Consider the following 13,947-nt stretch of genomic DNA (forward strand, 5'->3'; position numbering starts at 1 on the left):
CTAAAGGGGACCACTATGTTGGAGGGGAAGGTTGCCACCACACTAACTGAAAGGACCCCCTGACCTTTAAGTTGTCTGGAATTTAATGGCATTTTTTTGGTTCTTGAGCAAATCATAAATTTTTGTGAATAGCTTATAGATGAAAACAAGTAGAATAAAAATAATAAAATAATAAAAGCCAAATTAATTTACTATTTTTTTTTCTCTGTATTATTTGCTCAGGAGTATCATGTTTGTAGAACAGCCTGATGTTTGCCCCTTGGTTACTCCCAACAATCTTGTCCACAATTTCCAGCCTTTTCCTAGGGTCATCTGTCACAACCTGTGATATGAGCCATGAGCCCACTGGGTAGCCATAGTTTCCAAAGGTGCTGGAGGCAAGAGAAAATCCCATGGAAATGTCCTGATAGATAGCACAGAAATAATAGTGGTAGTGATTCATGTCTTCAAATATAGGGAAATTAAGAAGCAGTTAAAAAAAACAGTAAGGTTGCCTGATAATCGTCTCAATACATCAGCAGGAACAGATCACCACATCCATAAAATAAATTAGTCTGAGATAAGACAGACAAAATATTAATGAAGGCTGCATTTCAGATGTTTCATCCAGTCCCTGACATCTCACTGTTTAACTAACCCATCTAAATCTTCACAGGGATCCTTTTTCTCTCCTTTTTCTTTCTAATTACCCACTCCATCTTTTCCCCTTCTACTTCTCAGCCCAGCCAGCTCCTTCCCAGTAGACACATCATAGACTCTTTCCCTCCTAGCTGCCTACCTATGGGCATCCAGCAAGAGTCTTCTCCTTTTTGTGCTGTGACACTGCAGTCCTTTCCCTGCCTGACTTTTGTCAGGTACCATTTTCAGCCTTGCATTTGCCTCGATGAGAAAGCACTTCTGAAAATCTGAGGACATCTTACAACATTTTAGAATAAACAATGCGTTTTTCCTTTTCTTTTTTTTTTTTTTTTTTAAAAAAAAAAAAAAAAAAAAAAAACAAACAACCAAACAAACGAAAAACAGCCAGCTGACTGTCTAAAGCTTCTGGGAGGGAGAAAAAAGTTAGGTAAGTAGGTAGAAGTTTTCTTCAAAGCAATAAGACTATTTAGTGAAGGAAAACCAGGATCATGTAGGAGCAGTAGCTGGGATGACAATCTGTCCAATCATTCATTCATCCCTATGGTGTGCACATCTGCTGGCCACATTGTGGCCCTTTCCGTACAGAAGCATTCCCAGTTACTGTGATTCACCTCTTCACCATACTGTTATTAAACTAACAAGGAACCGCAGAACATTTTTTCTTAGTGAGAGAGCAAACTCAGATGAATTAGCATCAGATGAGAAGAAAAAAGAGGGGACCATGGTTCTGTGAAGTCAATCAGCTTAGCAAAATTACTTGGTAGAGAGTAGTAAACCCCTTTGTTTTACCCAGACTAAATGACCACATGATTCTTTTGGGTGAGCACTTGCCCCATCACAATGTGTCAGAATATTTGGGAGGAATTTGATACTAGATGACCTGAGATTTGGACAGCTGAACTGTGAAGAGTGGAAATAAAGAGTTGTTGAGCACTTCAGTGGCAGACAACAGCCTTTTATGGTAACTGAGCTCTTTTAAGCTACTGAGAGCATTACTCTGCCTTGCTTTCACATACCCAGTGTATGATGCCAGATCCAATGAGACCTGCAATGCATACACATCCCAAGAGGGAGCATCTTAATGTTAATGTTCATGCAGTATTGTAAATATTTGTCCTTATTATCAATGAGACAAGATCCTCCCAGGGACATGTAGAGAGACCAACAGTTTCATATATTGTATCAAAAAAGAAGGAGAAAGAATGAAGGAGAAAAAGCTCTTCTGATGTACCTTTTCCTAATCTGGGAGCAGCAAATTAACACCTGAAGGGTGACAAGACACTTTGTCTTCCTATACATTGACATGGGAGAAGCTTCCCAACTCCCTCCCGGATGGAAGCCTGCCTGCATGGAAAAGATTTGGGACCAATGTACATCTGGAGACTAACTGAAGGAGAGCAAGTTATGTCTGCTGATCTGCTGTTGTTAAACTAGTAATGGTAGCATTAGTTGTGTGAGATATAATTTGCAAATCTCTTTTTCACTGGAGACTGTATATCTCTGGTGTGCTTCTCATGGCTCCTTGAGCTCACCCCCTGGCACCCATGGGTATCCTCCACCTTTCAGGGTGAGAGACACATGGAGGGGAAGGTTGTGGTTCCTGAAGCGCTTCCTTGATCTGCAACCCTGGGCAGGAACCTCCCAGGTGACAACAGATGAGCAGTTCAGTGTCCTGCCCAAAGCAAAACATCACTAACTAAACCAAAAATGCTTTGAAGAAAAACATAACTTGAAAACATTGAAAGGCAGGTGTAAATAACATTTACAAGATATATTATTCCCCACCAGTGAGAAGCCCCTTTTCTCCCCTGTTCTGTTAATGTCATCTTTAGGCAGCTTTGGTCAAGTGTACTTCCACTCATAGGTCTTAACTTGCTGTTTTCCCTCTCTTGCTAGTTCATAACCTGATGAAACATGCTTGTAATTTCTTTGGAGACAGATCATTATACCTGATGATTTTGCCAATTTCTTTCAACCTGGGAGCTGTTGCATCACTTATTTGTTCGTTCTCTCTCCAGCCCCAACAGAAGCTTAATCAATAACCTCCTGCCCTGGTCTTGCCATCACCTAAAGCCATTGCATCACCATATTCATAACATTATTACAGATAAGCTCCATTTCCACCACACTGTAGCTCTGCCTCATTGCTCACTGTGATGAGCTGCCACTGTAAGTAACAGCAGAGCCGTTACTGCATATGACAGGAGGCACAGGAATATAAGCTGCTATTGATTTCTTCCTCTCTCTGCTGCAAAACACAGAAGAGTTGTCTATAATCAGCAGAAGGATGGTGCTGGAACCCTGGATCTTCTGACCAAACTCAGGAAACATGTTAACAGCGCAGAGCTCAGCCTTCAGGTCCTGCTCTCCTGCATATCTTCCTCAGGCAGATGTTTTAATTTCTTGTGGGCAGAGTCCTGCCCCACAGCGGGCAGGAGAAAATTATCAACTCACTTTAGCACTTCTCTGAGTGGAGTATTATTATATTCAAGCCTCTAAGAACTGTATTAAATGTGAATATGCAAAATAAAATTTAGCAAGACGGAAGCAGTGACAAACAGCTGCAAATAGTGCTTTTGAGCAGAGTAATAGTTTAGCCAGACTAGATCACTAGCTTCTGGTAAAGCAGAGTCATGGGTTTCGCTATGGTCATTTTATTGTTGACAGCAATTACACTGAGGGTTTTACAGTGATTGTGGTATTCGCTTCCTGATAAATTATAATGTGTATGATGATAATTGAACTTGGCCGTATTACAGGGCTTATTGACCTAAAGGCAACAAACAAACACAAGCAAAGTTCTTGTATTTTGAGAACTGTTTCTCTGGTGATCAAACCTTATGATAAGGAGAGTGTCCTGTGTTTGAGTGAATTGTGGGGTTTTTTGGTATCAAGGGAGGGGGCCACAGCAGTGGCCCCTGTGAGAATCCTCTCGGAGCATCCCCAGCTCCAAGTCGGCCCCATCTATGCACCAAGGCTGAGCCTATCAGCTGTGCCTCTGCGATAACATATATAAGAAGGGACCTGGTGAGGAGGGGTCGGACCTGTGAGGAGGAGTTGCGGCAGCTGCGTGAACACCAAGGTCAGTGGAGGGATGGAGGAAGAAAGGAGGGGGGAGGTGTGCCAGAGCAGAGACCCCCCTGTATCCTGTGGTGAGACAGCAGGGCGGCCCCCCCATGCCACCCATGAAGGTCTATGGTGCAGCAGACACCGATTTATGGTCTGTGGGGTGTTTCACATGGATGACTAGGGTGATTGAGCCCGAAGGAGGCCGGGATGCTGTGGGAAGAAGCAGCCCCCGCTGTTGTAGTTTGATGGTGGGAGGATTGCAGCATGTGGGTGTGTCCCACGCTGGAGCAGTGTAGGTAAACACTGTGGCCTGTGGGAGGGACTCATGTCAGAGAAAGTTTCTGGAGGACTGACTCCTGTGAGAGGGGGACCACACTGGATCAGGGGGAAGAAGTTCCAGAAGCTCCCTCCACCGAAGATGGAAGAAGCAGCAGCACTGACTGCACCTCCCATTCCCTGCCCCTGTGCCGGTGGGGGAGGAGGTGGAGATATTGGGAGCAGAACTGAGCCCAGGAAGAAGGGAGGGGTGGGGGGAAGGTGTTCTCAAGACATGACAATGCTTCTCACTATCCTACTCTGTCTGTTAAGTGTTGTTGTTGTTAGTGCCTGTAATAAATATATGTTCTTTCTTCTTCCCTTAACAAGTCTGCCTTTTGCCCATGACCATAATGGGTGATTTGCCCCTCCCTGTCCTATCTTGAATCCTACGCTTGGCTTATTTTCCTTTCTCATCACTGGGAGAGAAGAGGGAGTGAGAAGCTGTGTGGTGCTCAGTTTCCCTCAGAGCTCAAACAATGACAGAGAGCTATATAAGTACTGCCACATGCATAAGGCAGGTTATAGCATTCTACTTGTGCAATTAGTCCAGGCACATGTAGCATCAAAGGCTGCTGCAAATCCTCTCCAAATAGAAAAAGACACCAAGGATGACATTTCTCAAGTGAGAATGAATTTATTTAGATCATCTCCCGGGACATGTATGTGCTGGTATCTCCCTGAAAACAGGATTGCCATTTTTGTTTCAGTACATACCCTTGCTACCAGCAGACAAATAATGTCTTTCTGTATAAAGCTCCCACCAAGATGCAGTCACACTGCTTCTAATCCTTGGAACATTGACTGAAGCAAGAGGAAGCAGTATTGTGACTCTCAGTGGGAAAATTTGGGGGCAATATCTACAGAATAGTTGCAGGTTTATTCTTTTTTTCTCTCTACATTTTTTCCTCTACCAGATTTTATGAAAGCTTGCCAATAAAATGCCTTTCCAAGAAGGCCAAATCCCCCTAAGTCCCGAAGATGGCCGTAGGCTATGCATATCTACTCTCCCTGCTCTTTAAGCTGTCTAGACACAAGATACCCTGACCTGACCACTGTGTATCTGCACTATGGTAATGCAGTGGCTGAGCTAATAAGCCCTGGGGAGCTCAGGATGGATTAATTTGTGCACAGGGCAGTGCTTTGAGATTTCAGCCAGCTTTTAGGCTGAGAAGAGGTGGCACAAACACAGAGATAGAGGCAGCAGTGCCAGCCACAACAGCATCTGGCAAAGACTCATGCTGTTTTGCTGCTTCACTCAAGATGTTGCTCAGCATTTACAAGTCTTGTCGATTTTAGAAAGAGAGGACATATAATGCTAAAAATTAAGTTGGCCAGTGCTAAAGTATTTTCAATCCTTCCAGTAAATGTGTGGGTTTTCATATGTGTGCAGACACATACCTGCATGAACACCCAAGCACACCCACCAAACCAGTAAGGAATGCAGCCACTATCCAGCTTTTTCTTGGCAGGGTTCTGCACATTGTGCCAGCCAAGAAAAATTCCACATTTACAGGAAAACCCACTGCTGCTCTCACCCTGTTACACAGCAAATAAAAGCATTGCACAACAAATGTTGACATAGTAACTCTCAGAGGTATTTCACAGACAAAACAACCATGTATTCACAGATGTTAACACAATAACCTGGGTTTCACGTGTATTTATTAAGAAATTATTCCCTAGCAAACTAAACCAAGGATATGAGATAATTATCACAAATCATCTGATACCATCAGGTATTGTACTATGAAGGTTTAACTTAAGGGAGCTTGAAGGAATATATAGAGTATTTCTTGAGGTTTTGGCCAATACTGAAAAATTACCTTAGTTTCTTAAATTTTCTCAGTCCTATTTAGAGATCCTAGATGACTGAAACACTGTTGTCAAGTTTCATTTATACTTCAAAAACTGGAATATTTCTCTGACCCTGAACGGTGACCCTTTGGACTGTTGTCTGTCCCTAGTGCATGCCAGAGTTTCAAAACAGATAGGGGCATGTGAATAAAGTAAATCAAGTCTAGGAATTCCTGGGAAAGAGCAGAAGCGCAGTGCTTATAACAGTGAATAAAACTGGACAGGTCTTATTTTACAGTCCCAGAGGCAAAGGGGTATAGGTCAGTTCACATCCAGCCAGCTAATTCCCTGCCACAGAAACAGTTGTCTTGCTGGAAACGGTCCTTGGCCGATGTGAGTGGTTGAATTGGGCCCAAATGCTCTTTGGGGGAGGACTAGCTAACACAGGCTAAAACCATGTTAAATAATTCAACAGGAAGGATAATCATGTGCCCTTTCCTGAAGCCCATGACCTCGTCCTCTTTCGTTTAAGCAGCACAGACACAAACAGACAGCTTGGCAGAGGACAGAAATGGCTGCAGTGTTACTGTGACCGCACTCTGTTGCTTCTGGGGACTCAGGACTAAAAACGCTCCATTAGCAAAATATCCTGAACCTACATGAGCAACAAAATTTTAAATGCAACATCTTTATAAAGTAACAGTTCTGAAATAATTCCAGAAAATAATCCCATTGCTAAACTCCAACTCTAAAGTGCTATTTATTTCCTGTATAATTTTAATTTCTTGGATGATTGCTGTTAATAACAGTAACTCCTAAAATGTTTTTATAAGAGAAGTACTTACTGGCCAGATTCATTTCTACATTTCAAACCTCTGCAAATGAAATCAGCATGTCATTACATGTACAAAGCTTCATAACTTGCAGCCACAGAGCTTCTGTGAATCCAAGGACTGATCATCAAATTTGGCTTCGAAAATGTGAGACCTAAATCAAGACATTTGAAAGTTATACTTAATGCATTTCCCAGTGGTAGCAAGTGTCATACCTGCAGGGCTATTTACTTCTAACCCTCACTGAAGACTTTATCTTTTCAGTAGCCCAATTCATGTCAATGTCATGATTACAGGGACCAGGACACAGAAAGAGGGTTTTTCTGGTCATTAAGACATTTTCAACCAAATAATGGCAATATGGCTTCATTCTCTTCTATTCTGCAACTGTGACAAGGACACAGATGTCTCCAGAGCTGTCACTGCCAAAAGATAAAATCTTAAAATGAAGTGGAAAAAATCCTTAGTCCCCAAACTTGATAAAAGGCCAGTTCACTTCTGCCTGCTGAAATCTAAAGTATGTTTGTTGAATCTGGCAGCCTGACTGGTGTTTGTTATGTTTTTCTGTCCCTGTTCCTGTTGCAGTCCTTGGATATATTTTTTTTTGCATACATATTTTTCCCGGTGCGTGGCCCTGGTGAACCAAGACCACTAATTTTCTATATTGCAATCTAGTACTACCTGGCACAAGTTCAGTTTTGCAATCATGTCACCCTGGCTGTTAGTATGGTGCACCTTTAATAGGCTATTTTAGATCAGCAGTTTAAGGGCTTCTGGTTGTTTCTAGCTCATGAGGTAATAATCTTAGGGAAAGGAAACACCAAACTTCCCCACATATTCTTACCCACAGTCTTCAGCTGCAGTCATACAGATGCACTGAGATCCAACCTGACTTGTCCAAAATTATAATTATCCCTTGAGCTCCCCTGAAAGACAGCAGGAGGTGGCAGGCAACAATCATTGAAGCTCCTGGGGGGAGCACTGATGGGTTTCAAAGCAGTCAGAGCCTTCCTCAACCTTGCACTCCGCAGCGTGGCTGGCAGCATATTCAGTGGCTTGTTTCTGGAGAGAGACTGTGGTAGTGGTACATATGCCACTTGCTTATTACAACCTGCATCACCCTGACTGCATGCGCATTGTAAACATTAATTATGGAAATTGGGACAAAAAAAAAAAAAAAACCAAGGGGTTTTAACCAGTTATGGTTTATTCTGCTGTAAGTTTCAATTGTGTCTACCCGAGCTGATTTCTGGGAACAATTCTTCTAATTTCTGCTCAGCTGTTAATTGCAGATCTCTTTCTGGCCTGGTAATCTGAAGCTACAGAGCATCTGCTTGCAGTGCAGTGTCAGAAAGCCTTCCTGAGATACAAATAAACAAACAGTGAGCTGAGGAAACAGCAGATAATCAGCTTTATTTTCTTCCTGAGTGGGTTTTAACACATGGGTCACATTGACCGGGGCCTGAAGCCTCCGAGACAGCATTTGACAAGACCTACTTGTTCATCAGGGGCCTGAAATTCCCAGTTGGTGCCCAGTTATCAGCAATCACTCGTGTGTGATAGCTTTTGTAGTTGATTTGTCTGAAAAGTACAATAACACCAGGGGAAAACTAAAGCTCTCTTATCAGCTGTGCTATTTACACTACGCTCACAAAAGTATCTAATAAAAGAGGAAGACTGTTTTTGTTATTTTAGCAAGATCTCAGCAGCAGAGAGCAGTGGAGGGGAAAGGGGAAAAAGTCCCTGGCAGCTGGGTTTTATGCCCAGTAAAGAAAATATCATTAGAAGTTTGTACTTGCTGACATGTTTATGACTTCTAGCTAAATGTGCACTTCTTTATCTTCCTGTCAGGGTGCTGCAGGGCCCGGGGGTTCCCTGGGGACCCCTAGGCCTGTCCCACCCCACACCCAGGGAGCTGGGCAGCCCCAGCCCTGGGCACTCCCTGGGGATGGGGACAGACCAAGGCCAGGCAGGGACACTGGCCCATGGGCAGGGACCCCAATCAGCAAGGTCCATGGCCAGGCAGAGCAGTGCCTGATGGCCACAGGGGGCTGGAATCAGGTCCTGGGCCATGGGCAGGGTGGGGAAGGCCCATGGGAAGCTGATCTGGGCCATAAGTGTGGCTGGTGCCCTCAGGCCCTGACACCTGTATGCCTTATGTGCTCCAGGTAAATGATTTCATCAGCTAAGGGTTATGCTCAGTGAAAGGTGCTACTACCCAGCAAGTTATAGAATTAAGAACTTCCAAAAACAAAATGGAGATTTTAGCGTACCTCTCTACAGTAATTTCTTGTCTTTCTTTAAGCTCATTTGTGCGCAGCTGAAGACACTTGACTTTCAATTTAAAATGAAAAGGAGTTCTAGAAGAGATAATAATAATAATAATAATAAAAAGGCAACCAGGTTTCATCTAAAAACCAACAGGTTAAAATCAAGTCCCCTCTGCTCTGGGTTTGGTTACTGCAGGTCCTGGAACTGGGTCCCAAGCCCCGTTGGGTAATGGGCAGGGAACAATGCACTACAACCACCTTGTCCCCGGTTTGCCAGTGTCTGGCTGTGTCTCATACAGACACATTCATCTCTTTCACCAACACATGAATAAAACTTAGTGATTTCTGGTTCACACAGAGTGCAATGATATGGAAGCACAGGCACCTCATTTGGTGCTCAGCACTGTTTTGGGAGCCAGTCTCTAACCCTGAGTTATCACACTGCTGAGCCCCACAATAGCTTTGGTCCTTTGTGGATGCAGCCAGTTATTCCTGAAAAGTGGCAATATAAATGCCACTGATCTGGAAGACAAATAATCCAGTGTTGGAAATGAAATGTTAGGAGTATATATAAGTATATTTATGTTTTAAAAATATATTTATATTCATTTTTTAAAATAGGATAGGATTAACTTTATCCAATTTTATATATGTATAGCATAAATACTCATATTTGGCCTAGTCACCCCCCAGCTCCCTTCAAAGTCAACAGAGGAAAACAGGCACTTTTAGGATATGACTCACCCAGACTGTTTTTAGATGTCTACCTAAAAAATCCTGTCCTCTAAGGTACTGTTTCTCTCCACTGTCTAAAAGGACAGCCAAAGGTGATTATCTTGGATGCAGACATACACCTTTAGGGGCATCTTACTCCCAGTAACCAAGGAAGGAAGATCAGCTTACCCAAACCCCTCTGCATTGGAAATCTTCACACCTACGCACACATGAACACACAGAGCCTTGGGAGCCAGTTGAAAGACCCCCTGTAGTAAAATTGACACCTCTAAGCAGAGGGTTTATTAAATCTAGTTAAGTTTTAACTTATAAACAATGTTATTTGTATCACCTCTATCCCATAACACTCCACCGGCAGAGCTGAGTCAGTTCTATTACAGATATAGCTGAAGACTCCCTTTTCTGAAACAACTAGGCAAAGCCTACTGCTCAGGGATCTCTGGGTGAGGAGAAATGTGATGGACCTGTTCCTCTGAATACATAGACTGAATATATTGAGCTGGACTTATCATGAATGCCACAAACTATGCTGCTGCTGGAGATGCATCCTTTCACCCGCTGGAGTGCAAGCCCAGGAGTGCGTTGGACAGCAGTGTGCTCTGCAGGAACCCAGTGGGAAAAAGCTGGCTGAGACCACCTCTGGTTTATCACTCACTGGGAAAGTGACACTAGCACAATCTCTGGTACTCATCTTCTACCGTGCTCACTGTATCTAGCAACTCTGCATTTAATAGTCATAGTCATATCTTGCACCAAATTCTTAAATTAAGAGATGTTTACGTCTCACACAGCAGCTGCAATAAAGACATTCAGGACTCACACATTTAATACAAGATTTTTTTTCTTTTCTCATAGCTCCAACAGGAACCAGTAGTTGCTGTAACTAAGCAGTGGCTCATTGGCAAAAGTTTGGTGGTTGATATTTATACCTATATATCTACCTGATCTTCAAACCTTGAAGCAAACCTAGGATTACCCTTTCCTGAGGTTTCAAAAGGATAAAAATTATAACAGATGTTACATATATATGTACAGTTCTCTTCTATATTTGGTCAAATTTTGCATTCTACATTACAATTACAAAAACCATTTACACAGAAGCCCACAAAAGCAGCTGCTAATTGTGCAGCCATCGAATTGTGCCTCAGCTGTCTCAATGTGGTAAATATACTCTACGTACACTTCACATACTCTTGTGCTAGTGAAAAATTAGATATGCTAGGATGTTGCATGGAACTTTGCGTCAGTGGAAAGGCTCATTTTATTTATTTTCAATAATGGCTCCTCTCTGACGTTAAGAACAAATAGATGAGATTTTTCTGTGAAGAAGCTGCATTACCGAGAAAACAGTCCTCCAAGAATTGGTAAGGTCTCTGTGACCCTGGTTACCCTGAGAAACTCAGTTCAGGTTTGCTTCATCTTCTCCAATTATATTTTATAACTCAAGGCAATGATCCATCAAGACAGATAACAGTACTTAGAGCTTACAATGGCAAAGGAGGGACAGCATTTCCTGTCACCATTGAATAAGAAAACTCTATCATTACCTAGTATAAGTTATCACAGTAGAAGAGGCAAGCTTATTGAAGAAAAAGATAGCTGTTCCAGGAAACATTAAAAGCTGCAGTTTTTGATGTGAGAGTTGTGGACGCCAGTGACAGAGCACAGCAGCAAACCCAAAGTCCTTGTGAGTGCAGTCCTGACCCTACTGAAGCCAGCAGCAAAACTCCCACTAATTTCAGCAAGATGAAGATATCCACTGGATTCAGCTTATGGCTGAATCACCACCTTATAATGTCTCCACGCTGTTCCATAATGCTCAACTGTAAAATAGAAAACATGGGAGTTATCCCCATCAGCAAGAGAGATCAATGCAAGTCTTAATGGAAGTGCTTGCACAGCATACAGCCGCTCTGAGACCAGAGGTGCTAGAGAAATGAGGGCAGCCAGGGAGCTCTCAGCTACCTTCTGTATAACAGGAAATAACTTCATATGGCAATTTATCATGGTAAGAAGTGTCAGGGAAAAAAAATCCACCTATCAGAAACATTGCTAGACAGTCACACTGGAATCAGAGTCCTGTAATAAAAAGCTAGTATGAAGGTTAGAGGGTCATGAACAAGATATCTTCATTGCTTGTTGAGGGTGCAGAAGGCACACACAGCCCTTCTGAGTGATTATTCCGCCCCAGAATGCAACCATCAAGAAGAAATAAGGGCACTAAAAAACAATCTGGGGACAATCAAATTTGCAACCCTCTCCTAGACCATCACCAGCATATTGCCATATGTCTTCAGCTGGAGGAAAGAGCTATAGAACTACAAAGGTAAATCTCCCTCAGTTTTTTATAATTTTTATTACACATTTTAAGCAAGAAACCATAATGCTTTATTGTGTTTAGCAGCAAGATTAATTGGTTTTGTTTGTTTGTTTGTTTGTTTGTTTGTTTTTTTCAGTGAGCTGCATCCAGTTGAGACTAGCTGCTGATTTATGGAACTTGGCAACATCCCAAATATAGAGGTTTGAGACCTCCCTGGAGGCAAAATAACCATTTCACATCCAGCCCACTCCCAGTTCCCAAGTGACTCTTCCCAGCCCCTGGGGAGATATGACACTTATACATAGGGCAGGTTATTTACCAATGGACACTTCTCATGCTTTTTTCCTGACTTTCATTGTTCTGCTGACTACTGGTGGAAAAAAAGTGACTTTCATCATTCTCATTCCTGGAAGGCAGGTTTCTAATCCTCAGTTTTGTAAAATTCTGAGTGTTGGAAGGGGAAATTCTAACTGTAACTGCTCAGCACTGGTAATTTGCGACCAAGGAATACTCTGGCACAGAGGGCAAGAAGTCCCAACTATAAAAAGGTGTTAAAGCAGCTGGAATCAGAAATGCTAGAGAAGGAAGAACTCCTTGTAAGGAAGTGACGTTTCCCTTGGTGATGAGATAAGAGATAGCCTCAGCATTGTCTTGTAGCCATACTGGAATGGTAGCAGTCAGGGGCCCAAGCTCAAGGGCCACATTTGGGCAGCAGAGCTGGGCTGGGGGATGGACCCGCAACCCAGGTGAGGTGCCCTGTGAAACTGCTCTCATGATTGGTGGTGGTTCAAGTGTATATAAGGAATTTGCTTCTAACACGTTTTTGCAGACTCCATGTAGAACTGTGTTCATTAAATTTTTCTTTTATATTTAAGAACAAACCTGTACTTAATGAATCTCAAGAGGTACCATAAATATTTCCCAACAGTGTCTAAGGCTCAAAATCAGCAAACCAACCCAGAAAGCAAATGCTTCCTTCCTTCAGTTACTCTGATTGAAAATCACATAATTTTGAAGACTTCACTCAATCATTGCATATTTGTGGTTTTCAGTATTTTGTATTGCTTCCTGAATTTGTACCATGACTGCCTGTACAGGTAGCCTTCTTCAGGACCCTGTTATGTGTCAGAGGGAATGTGCGATGATGCTGAAGTGCTTGGTCTGCCTCCCTGGATGATACAGCTTGTATTCAGCCAGTGAGACAACCAGGGTGCACAGAAGTCACAAGCACTGGGATAAAGCCACAAGTGACTGAGGAAATTAAAAGTCTCATCCAGCATCAGGGGAGACCAGAGGCAATGCTCCTCTTTCTACCTTCTCATCTGCTCCCTTCCCTCCCTCTGCACATGCAGAGTTACCAGTAATGAGAGAAGTCCCTATACCCCATACTCCAGGTAATTTTCAGACCAAAAAAAGCTCACTACTACTCTTCTTTCAAAAATCTGTTGAGTGAGCTCTATTTTTTTTTTTTCTTAATCTTTTGGGGTTTATTTATTTGTCCTTTCATAACCAGCCAAGTTTTTCCCAGGATGGTTTAGCCTGTGCATGGTGGGATGATCATGGTGGCTGCCAGGAGAGCTGCCAGGTTATGCCAGGCAGGTCCCCTGCCCCAGCACTTCCAGTTTGATGCCAGCACACTTCATGGCTGCCAGTATGCAATGATTGACTGTTCTCCTCCTCCCTGTCGACTCTATTTGGATGCAGTGAAGGCGGTTCTCTTCTTTGGGGCACTGGTAGGGCATCAGGCAGAGGCACTGGGTCTGTGTCCCTGGGAATGAACATGTTGGAATTTTAGCTGCAAATGTCATGACTAAAAATATATTTTATAGTTTGACAACATTTCAAAGTCCAACAGGGAAAAACACTATTGGATGTTTGCAATACATTATCTACAAAAAGTCTATAGTGCATAAACTAGATGGCAGGGTATTAGGAATAGAGACAAAAGCAGCTTTAAATATTAGGTTTT

The 13,947-nt window shown here is 42.7% G+C and overlaps 1 protein-coding gene across 1 annotated transcript in view; it reads right to left on the minus strand.

Annotated features, from left to right (window-relative positions):
- Window positions 1-10,682: 10,682 nt before the first annotated feature.
- C6 (complement C6) overlaps window positions 10,683-13,947 on the minus strand; it is a 30,029-nt gene continuing 26,764 nt past the window's right edge. The window contains exon 18 of the mRNA XM_009963118.3: window positions 10,683-13,746. Within this exon, the coding sequence (XP_009961420.3) occupies window positions 13,565-13,746 (182 nt within the window). The 3' untranslated portion in view covers window positions 10,683-13,564. The remainder of the gene's footprint in view (window positions 13,747-13,947) is intronic.

This window comes from Tyto alba, unplaced genomic scaffold (genome assembly GCF_018691265.1).
Source record: "Tyto alba isolate M040663 unplaced genomic scaffold, T.alba_DEE_v4.0 Super-Scaffold_42, whole genome shotgun sequence".
Taxonomy (NCBI): domain Eukaryota; kingdom Metazoa; phylum Chordata; class Aves; order Strigiformes; family Tytonidae; genus Tyto; species Tyto alba.